At 40.0% G+C, this 10,569-nt stretch overlaps 1 protein-coding gene across 4 annotated transcripts; it reads left to right on the forward strand.

Annotated features, from left to right (window-relative positions):
- Positions 1-241: 241 nt before the first annotated feature.
- On the forward strand, positions 242-10,563 carry LOC122088222 (DPH4 homolog). 4 transcript variants are annotated; one of them, XM_042657414.1, is made up of 4 exons: positions 246-1,313; positions 1,483-1,571; positions 1,681-1,765; positions 9,899-10,563. In XM_042657414.1, the coding sequence occupies exon 4, from the start codon at positions 9,943-9,945 to the stop codon at positions 10,480-10,482; it is 540 nt and encodes a 179-aa protein (XP_042513348.1). In that variant the 5' UTR covers positions 246-1,313; positions 1,483-1,571; positions 1,681-1,765; positions 9,899-9,942; the 3' UTR covers positions 10,483-10,563. The 4 variants fall into 4 exon arrangements, with proteins under 4 accessions (XP_042513345.1, XP_042513348.1, XP_042513347.1 ...); XM_042657411.1 differs by lacking the exons at positions 1,483-1,571; positions 1,681-1,765 and having other exon boundaries at positions 242-376; positions 479-1,313; XM_042657413.1 differs by lacking the exon at positions 1,681-1,765 and having other exon boundaries at positions 1,390-1,571.
- Positions 10,564-10,569: the final 6 nt, after the last annotated feature.

The raw sequence follows: 10,569 nt of genomic DNA on the forward strand, positions 1-10,569 counted from the left end.
CAACCCTGACCCAGCTCAACCCGGCTTTGGGCCTGAAATTCTCAACCCTAGGTCATCCTATGGGCCAAAATCTCAACCCAGTCCATGTTCGGACTCAGGACAGGCTAAGATGGGTTCAGGCTGATGGGGCTTTTTTGATACCCCTTCCTCTACCCATGTTTCAGCCCCAAGAAATATGGACTCGGCTCATCTCCAACGACTGACAATGATTTACTGATGTTTGACACATGGAGATTGACGAATCCAACGGGTGGATCCCTGTATGAGTCTGTTTACCTCTTCCTGGATAAACAGGTGCAAATGAAAACGAACAACCATGATAGGAATGAAATGCCTGGGCCAGTCGGATTCCAACCACGACACAAATGATTCCATTGTAAGTTCCATTGTTGTTGTTCAAATTTCTACTACGTTTGGTTCAGGAAACCCTAATTCTGTTATTGGTCTTAGTTGATATTGGGGCTTCAATATTTGTTAGGGCTTGAACAGTTTAATTCTTCCTGGAGTGACTTCTCAGTTCCCTTTCTTGAAGTGTGTCTTGGGTATCTCATTCTTCTTGGGAACAATGATGGAAAACCAGAAGATGCTTTCATGAACATGAAGCTTTGAGGACCTCAATTACTTAGTACTGCCCTTTTGCAGTGCGCCTTTGGTGATCACAGTTTTAGCCCAAAAAAAAAAAATGCCTTTGATGATCACAGGGCAGACCATCTCGGCAGCATTGGATTGCAGAACCCAAATTGGATTCTCACGGAGCAGCGTCAGCAGCTCAGAAGCGTGTTCAGCAGCAAGGAGAGGATATGAGTAGTTGAAAACAGCCGTTGGATTCGTTGGAATCCACGTGTCGAGCATCCGGCAGATAGTTGGACGCTCGTTGGAGCGTCAGTCGTTAGAGACGAACCGGATGAATTGAATGCTGTTGGCCAATGGCCATTCCTCTTTCACTCACGAGTCACGACTGCTTAAGAGAAGACAACATTGCAGCCCTACGTCTTCCTTCCACTACTCGACTGCAACTTTTTCAAGGGTAGGGCTTCGTCCTTCTCCCTTCCAGAGTTTTTCCCCATTTTCTCTCTGCGCTGTCTCTGTTCTCCTCGACGTTGCTCTGTTGTTATCCTCAAGCGTCGGAACCCACAAGTAGCTCGCCTGCCGCTGCAATCGAAGGCAACCCACGCTCTCTTGGGTATACGTGGCAAGCTGTCCTTCCTCGCTGCAACTCTGCGAGCCCTGGTCCAATTTCTCTCTCTCTAGACTACTGTTGATCTTGCCATTTGGGTTTTTCCCATTAAAACTGCGATTTCGGGTATTCCCTGGTACGTTTGATGTGAAACTTCACAACCATTGTTTTTTATTAATCTCTCAAAGAATCCTTAGTTATATCTGATACAGGATGATTTCTTCAGCCTTGTATGGGGTGTATCTTGGTATCATCATGATGATGGTGTTTTTCTTCAAATATTTCATTATTCTGCTGGGGTTTAGGGGGGCTGTTTGAATTCCTGGTTGTGAAAGAAGGTTAGGGCTTTGTGGAAGCTTGAACCTCGAGGTGAAGCCGTGAAGGATGATAAAAGGTACTGGAGATGAAAGTCTTCATCTTCCCTATTGATATATGGTCCATATTTATCCTTAATCACATGAGTATTTATCCAGAACTGCCACTGTGAATTTTGCATATGTGAGAGGAGAGAGGAAGAAAAGTGGAGCGATTTAAGTGATTCCAAGTATCAGATACCAGAGCTTAGCTTGTCATTTGAGTGGTTCCAAGGTTAACTAATCTGAATATTGATTATAATCTGCCAAACTTTCCCTATGTTATTTTACATCTATGTTTTAAAACCCAGATTTGTATTTGACTTCTGGATTCCGAGCTAGAATAGGATTCGGTCAATTTAATGCAGCTTGAGGCTTACTTCTTTTTTGGGTTCATGTTAATTAGAGTAAATTTATTCTTCCACTGGAGTCAAAACAGTCTTTCCATTCAAACTTCATGATCTGGTTCAATAGATCTTAGGCCCCAAATTGTTAGGGTTCAGATGATGAACCTCGACTATAGAACTGAATTGTTTTGGTATTTCATTAAATTTGGGTTTCATTTGTAGATGATGATTCCATTAATGGTGCAGCTGAAAGACAAGGGGAGAAAACAAAAACCCAGTAGAGAGTTTTCTGTGAGGGGTTTTCTTTATTCAATCTTCATGGGTTATTTACGAAGTCCTTGAATGGTTAATAACTGTGATGTTGGGATTCTAAAATGGGTTTCAAAATCCAAATCTTTTTTTATCTGTTGGGTGGAACAGCTGAAGCCATGGTTGTCATGAAACTGAGAGACTATACATTAATGGTTGTTTTTATTGCTCTAAGAAATCAAGTAGTCGCTCCATAAAAGGAAATGTGCATGGGGTTAGAATGCAGGTATGTTGGCTAAAATATGGTCACAAATAAAACAGGTTTAAAGGAATTATGTGAATTTGTAGGTTGATGAAAAAGGTCACAAAACAGGGTAGCTGCAGGTTACTAGAAAAGGGCACCAAATGGTTGTTGTGTTTTCTCTCTTCAATCTTCATGGGTTCTAGGACAGGTTTTTACCAAATTCCATTTGATTCAGGAACTCTCCCAAGAACAGTTCTAGAACAGGTTTACCAAACACCCAAGTAGTGGAAAAAATCGTCATTTTCATTGAAGAAATATAAAAGATGATTTTTTCAAAGAACAGCGTTCTCGAAACAGAAACGTTACCAAATGGGCTCTTAGCTCTTGACCCCTTCTTATTCTACGTCTCCGTCCCCATTCGAGTTTAGCAGCAGACAGAGAGTCTTCATCTAAGTCTCAATATTCCCCTGCTACTTTCCTCTTCTCCATCTCCATTCCCAATTGATTGCAGCAGTGGGAACAGTCCGGTCCTCTTCTTCTTCTCTGCCTCTGTTCGGCCAGCGATTGCAGCGGGCATGAACTCTCAATCTGACGCTATTTCAGCCCCCCCCCCTCTTCTTCTCCGTCATTGTTTGGCCAGCGGGTCTCTCCCTTCTCTGCACATCATATTGCATTTATTCTCTAAGTCTTTCCTCAGAGAATGTTTTTGTGAATAAATGTTATGCTTAGTTTGTTATGGTTACTAGAAAGTGTAGAAGAATTTGTTTTGAGTTTTCTGAACATATACTGTTACAGGAGAAATTTTTTTGTTCCAAGGCCTAAACTTTGATATACTGATACATTTAGATTTGTTTGATTAATGGAAATTCAAGAGACACCACAATTTGTGTGTGTGTGTGTGTTTTTGGTTCACCAGTCCTTTTAAGAATCATGATTTTCAAATTCTTAGTATCAGGTGTTTTGATGACTATTAGGAATTGAATTGGTAAATTATGCTGCAGTGCCACAATTCCCTTTGTGATGAAAACTCTTCACCTTACCCCTTCTTCCAATTGCTTGGGAGAGAAACCAATTTTCTTCTTTGATAACAGAATCAAGTATGTATATCTTTTGCTTAGGTCTTTTCCTTAAGAAGGGGTTTGTGATATAGGGTTTGGGAACCCTCTCCTTAGGCTTGGGTGGATGTTCTTGATTGATGTGTCTATAAATTAAAAAGCCTCAGTTGATTAAATTATGATAACCGGATCTCTAAAATATATTAATTCCCGCAAAGAAACGGCCAATATTGGGCTACTACTATTCCAAATGATATCAGATTCATGAGATTTTTAGTTTCGTTGGGAGTTAATCATGTTTAATTTAGTTGTGAGGCTTCCTTTTGATACAATCATTGTCTACATACTATTATTTTGTTTATTAGGTGGTGTGCATATCCGTTACATAGTGAATATACGTTTGTATCCATATTTTTTCTTACAGAGCGCTTATATTAAATACATACTGTATCATTGCTGTATGCATTTTATTACACCGGATTTTTTAAATTATTATTGCCGTTCATATCTGTACCCGTTTTACTTCCTTCCCATACTTACTAAGGCTAATGCTAGTGCGTACATCAATTTCCCACCTGTATTAAACACTATGCCCATGCACCATAGAAAGAAGCCCTAGATGCCAAACCAATGCTTGCTAATCCAACAGAACATGCCTTTCATCAGAAACAAGAAATTCCAATCACTGCCCAAAATGCAACAGGTGATTATAAAACTAAAGTTCTCCAGCGGTCCAACTCCTACAGCCTCCCCTCCACAATTTCCGACTCTTTGAAGCATACCGTCTTGGCTCTGCCACTTGGCCTCGCACTCCTCGAACGCCTGCTACCTCCATTCTTCTTTGCGTATGTGTGTGGGGGGGGTCGAGTGTGTTTGTGTGTGGAGACGATTGGTGTGGGGTAGCAATTCAATTGCTCATGTGTGTAGGGATCAGTTGCAAAGTAGCAATCCATCGTCTCTCTTTCTCTCTCCCCCTCCCTCCCCCTCTCTATTTTATTTCATCTCATCAAGCCCTAACCGTCCCTTAAACATCCACCGTCTCTCTCTCTCTCCCCCCTCTCTATTTTATTTCATCTCATCAAGCCGTAACCAAGTTAATGGATATAGTAAAAGCTAGGGACCATGTCGGATACACGGATCGGAAAGTTATCTTGTGATGTGTTGTACTTTTCTTCTGGTTTTTTGTACTTCTCTTCTAATTGGATTGTTATGCTTCATTTTTTCCTTTTTTTTCTTTTTTTGATGGATGCAAATGACCTTTGTTTTGTTGGGGAAAATGGATGCAAATAATAAGTTGACTTATTGCTTTTAGGATGATTACAAATGTTGGTTTGACTTTGTCATATATTGAGGTATGTCCATAGATGTTTAACTTACTGTTCTTGATATTCAATCTTTTCATTAGTTGCATAGTAATAGGATTGGTAACTGATTAATTGAGTGGAAGTGAGAAATAATTAGAACTTTTAAGTCCCAAATTTTTTAATTAGAAACACATAAGACCAGAAATATATTCAACTTCTGATTGATGCAGATTCATCACTGAAATAGACTTGTTTTATTAGGAATAAATCTAAGGTTGGATTGACATGGGCTTAACTAGTTCGGTTCTTTTTACATTAGATTCCTTTTTAGTTGGGTTCAATTTAAGTTGTTAGTCTTTGTTATTATTTAGGAGTTAAGTTATTTGTTGAGTCAAGTCATGAGTTTCATTTTTTAGTTTGTTTCTATTTTCAGTTTAGAAACTTATGTACTAGGCAATCAGTTGTAGGGTTCCCTAGTTTGGAACCTTCCAATTGCTAGGCTGTATTCCCTCCCCCATTATCACTATTAATACAAAGCAGGGAGGCTCCCATAGCTGAACGCTTTTGACAAAAAAAATATTTCTGCTGCTGCTGCTTCTTCTGTGCAAGAGACTGCTGTGTGTGTGATCACAGTGAAGGGTTGGTGTTCGATCCGACGACTCCTTGCGGTGGGAAGCCCAGGAGATCTTCTTCAAGTTATCATCTTCTTCTCCATGCTATCCAAGGTTCCATCAGCCCATTCAGCCTTCTTGGTACTTACATCAGTCTCTTCTCCTCTGTTCTGCCCAGAATAGAAGGTTCTGCAACCTGCACCTGTTCAGCCTCAAAGAGCCATTGGTTTTGGCTGCCCTTTGGATCAAAGAAGGCCCTCATATAGAGGGAGACTCGACCTGGTTCCCAGCCCTGTTGGATCATCTGGTCTGGAGTTAATACAGAATCACCCTGATTTTGTCTTTTAGTGGTTAGCCAAAACCTGAAATCGATAGGAGTTTATTGGCCTATTCTGATTTCTATGCTCTCTTGTGATATTGTTCATGTTAGTTGGACTGTGAGACTTGTTTCAGTCCCTTTGAAGCCCTAATCATCAGTTACTGATCTGATCAGAGAAGACATTGCTACTGAGATTGATGGCGTTGTTGGTTTCCAATCTGGTCCTTTTAATCTGGTTTATTGTGCTGCTATTGTGCTTGTCTATGGTTGTTCTGTGATTAAAAAAATCCTGCCGTTGTGAGCTTGGTTTGACTTGTCAACCTAGTTCTGCATTACTGATCCTTTCTATTTCTTTCAATCCTATCCTTACCGCCTACTTTTTTTTCCCAAACCAAGCAATACTTAGATATATCTTTTACAAGTTTTTTTGCCATCCTAATTTTTAGGTTGATCCAAATACAAATTCATATTTCGAAAATATAGCTTACACCTTGACTTTGGAGGGCTATAATGGATGAGTGCACTTGTTACTTGCTGTCGATGGTTGTATAAACATTTGAAGACACTAACTATGTATATATAAGTGGTCAAGATGTCGTTGGACAAGAATTGGGATTACACATTCCTTCTTATGCCTTTCTAAGAAGGAAGAAGATAGTACTAGGAAAGTAGTTGAAACCTAACTCATGGTCTGGTTGTTTCCTTCAAGCATGTTGATGAGAAGTGAGTTGAAACTTCAATCTTGAAGGAGTATTTTTGATCCATCTGTGCTACTACTGCTGGCTCTGACAACTGTTGTTTCCCAGCAGAACTGATTGGGTGCTCTTTGGTTCGGTTGGATTCATTCTTCAGGGATCTCTTTCAATTAACGGCTACTTTCAATGAGTAATCAACCATTGGCCGGCTCATTGGTGGAAGACAACAACGATCAATTTTCTGATCTGAATTGAAAACAGTGAAATTGTGAATCACCTGAAGCAACTTTCTTTTTTCCTCTTGATGAATGACAGTGAAGAAGCTCTATGAGCTCTCATGCCTGTGACAGAACTGTATGCTCCTAGTAGGAGTTCGGGGGTTACGTTAAGATTTTTCAGGAATGTGTTAAGAGGGCAGCAAATTCTGGTGTTTCCATTGAGGGGAAGTTAGTTGTGAATTAGTCGTTAAGGATAAAAACATTTCATAGTGGTCATGTTTTCTTAATTTCTGGATTTCATTATGGATAATGGTATTGGCTGCTCACATGGTATAGAAATAATGTATAGACAATAGGCTATCTAAGAGAGAATACCTCCAAAATTGATTAGTGTGCGGTGCAGTCCGTGTGGATCTTTTGATATTTGAAAACCAAAAAATAGGGTCATGTCCAATTTAAGGAAAATAAGCGATAAGAATTGCAGAGTATAGTCCTAGCCTCCTAGGATGGTTTTTTTTTTTTTTTTTTTTCTTAAGTAAGAGTTGAAGTTGAATACATTAAAAAAAGGGTAATTTACAACGCCACCCCTTGGAGAATACCACTATTATACAGACACCCCTTTTGTTTCATCAAATTAGGTTAAGACCCCTTACCGTCAGTCACCGTTAAATGAAGAGTTAAAATGACCATTATACCCTCCCCCTCCCTCTTCCTCCTCTTGAATGATATCTCCGAGAAGCTCAGGAGCATTCAGGAACTGCGCCGTTGTGATGCAGAATCGATGCTATTGAACCGGGTTGACCCTTCAGGCAATCTCAATCGAGATGAACCGGGTCCGATTGGATTTTTGGATTCATTAGGATCTTTAGGATTTTATTTTATTTGGGGATTATTTACAATCTTTTAATTTGGGTAGTTAATAGTCAATTAGGGAGTTACTAATTTAAGTTTATTTTGTTTCTAATTTCTTTAGTTAGAATTTAGGAAGTAATTTGAAGTTGCTAATTTTAGTTTTAGATTTTACTAGGCAAGTTTTAATTTTCAGTTATTATATAAGGGCATGTAATCCAAGTTATTAGACAGATTAAAAAGATGAATTGAGTTTGAGTATTTGTGAAGCCTGGGCATGTGTGCATGATTCTTCTTTCCCCCCTTTTCTTAGTGTGATTTCTCCTCTCCCCTGCAACTCTGAGAGCCATCTCAGGGATTTCTTCCCTACCGTCCCGGCCACCCGCATCAAGGCTCCCCTGCAACTCTGAGAGCCATCTCAGGGATTTCTTCTCTACCGTCCCGGCCATCCGCATCACGTTGTATCTCATCCGATTCCATCCCTCTGCTTCTAGGTTTTTGAGATTCTAAGAGGAACTCAAGAGACCCTTTTGAGGGAGAAAGAGCTTTATCAGAGACATTTATTTTGATTTGCTACCTCTTTTCATCATCATAGATGGTCGATCGATCGATCGAAAGATTTATTTGTATACCATAGACCAAGACGAACTGACGAAGAGGAAGAAACACAGAAAGCAAAAGTAAAGAGGTTTTTATTTTGGATAGTTTCAAATGGATTAAAAACATTGCCCATTACCCATTACCCATTACCCATTACCCATTACCCAAAATCAAAATTTTAGCAGCTGTATACCTTCAGGGAAGGATCAACGATAGGTGCCCGTTGGATTTCTTCCAAATGGCGATCTTCTCAAATACTTCAATGAGGACAAAATGGCTATTCGAAGGGTTGTAGCGGCCACCGGTGTCGGCCGTAAGGCCATAGTTGGGAGCATAGAAGTTAATGGCGGTGACGATGATGGAGGTGAACCAAAGTTGCTGTGAGTGTGAACCAAAGTTTCCTGCCAAATCTGACCTCTCATCATCCGACTCGATCTGATCGAAACCAGAGAAGCAACCACGGGTCTCTGAATAGTTAACCATCGTATCTTGTTGGAGATTTCATCCGAATTCGCTCAAAAAACTACTCTCTCAATCGCTGCTAAACAAGTAATGTTCTGATCTCTATTCCCGCCGTATATGTGGATCCTAGCATTCTTTTTCTGTGATTCCAGAGACAGTGAAGATTGGGAATAAGAGGATGACAGTGGGTTTCGCAAGGGGTTACGGTTGAGAGGCATTGTTAGTTGCCGCTAGTTCTACTGGTTGCCGTTGTCGTTGATGCCGTTGCTGCAGTCGCCGTGATCTCCAGTGTTTTGAACGATCATCGGTGGTTCAAATCTATCAATTTGGGGATGTGACTTATTACATGGGTATTTTAGGTAGTTCACATTTAGTAAGGGCATTTTGGTATTAAAAGAAAAATATAATAGCTGACATCAGCATATAAGGTATATTCCATAACAGTGATTGACGGTAGGGGGTCTGAGTCTAATTTGGTGAAAGTGAGGGGGTGTTCCTATAATACTGGCATTCTCCAGGGGGTGGTGCTGTAAATTACCCTTAAAAAAAAGGAAGATGAAAAAAGAGAAGAAAAGAACAGAATGCTGAGGAATCCATTAAAACAACAATTGGAGGTAGCCAAACAAAATGTAGAAGTGAGCTCCACAAGAAAACAGAAGCTCAGTCCTCAACTTCAATGGCATAAAATTGTTTTGTAAATTCAGCAAATTTCCCAAACAAAATGTAGAAGTGCTGAAGTGGCATCCACCAAAAAACAGAAGCTCAGTCTTTAACTTCAATCGCATCAAATTATTTTTTAAATTCAGAAAACCTTTCTCTCTCTCATCGTACTTTATTCCCTCAAAATTACTTACTGACGAGGGCGTGAGAAGTTTTAAAAAATTAGTGACCAACTTAGCTCCTTTTTCCCTTGTTGGGTTGCCCCCAATTCCCTACCACAGTTTCTGCATGGTGAGGAAAATTTGAACTGATGAGGCATTTGCTACTATAAGGATCACTGAATTAGGTCTCCAGCAAAGACATTCAAGAAAACTTGAAAACTTGGCATTTTGGAATACAGTAGAAATGACAATGGTTCCTACGAAAATATGTATGGTTCCATGGTGGGTGTTGCAGTCATAGCATCAACTAAATTGCTGGTTCTTTTCTCTATCGAGAAACTAGACTAGTTATGGCTAACCTTTTTTCAGATGCAAAAACACATTTATTGTCATACAGGATCCGTCAAACAGTGCTGAATTTTTTTTTCCTGGTTAGTTAATTCAATTTTCGATTCAAGTTTTTTTCTCCGCTAGTGTGCTTGTTTTTTAGTTATTTATTTATTTTTTTCAAACTCAAGTTGCTTTTGTCTAACATTTAGTTGGTAAAGCCGTTTGCATTCTAATTGCGGAAACTGTCTTTTTTTGTATTGGCAGTGAATTTGTTGTATAGCTCATAGGAGCAGTTTCACCCACCGACCATGCCTCTTGGCAGCAGTTTGATTCAGAAAACTTTCTATGACATTCTATCCGTGAAGGAAAATGCAAGTTATGAAGAAATCCGTGCAAGCTACAGGTCTGCCATCCTTAATTCTCACCCAGACAAGTTGCGTGGGATGTCTGAGATTTCTAATACTCACCATGAATCACAAGAAAAATTTCTCATCATACAGAAGGCTTGGGAAGTTCTCAGTAATTCGAGTTCTCGGGCGGCATATGATAGTGAACTGCAGGAACTGAGACGGGATTTGGGAACTGCAGAAGATGTTAGTTTGAAGGACATGGTGGTAGAAGATGTTGGAGAAGTCCTGGAGCTATCTTACCGATGCAGGTGTGGTGATTACTTCTCCATTAATTCTGCAGAGCTAGAGGAGATGGGATATTCATTAGATAGGTGTGAGTGTAAGATACTATTATGGACAGTAGATGCCTTGGCTTCATCAGTTGTTCTTCCATGTGGGTCTTGCTCTCTGAAAATCCAGCTGACTATTGATGCGGATGCTAGTTTTTCTAGTCGATGATCAGCAAAACTAGCTGCCTTGGAGCTATTTTGGCTTCAAGCAGAACAATCTGTCAGTCTGCCTATGATCTGCTTAATTGGGGTGGGG

This window comes from Macadamia integrifolia, chromosome 9 (assembly GCF_013358625.1).
Source record: "Macadamia integrifolia cultivar HAES 741 chromosome 9, SCU_Mint_v3, whole genome shotgun sequence".
Classification (NCBI taxonomy): domain Eukaryota; kingdom Viridiplantae; phylum Streptophyta; class Magnoliopsida; order Proteales; family Proteaceae; genus Macadamia; species Macadamia integrifolia.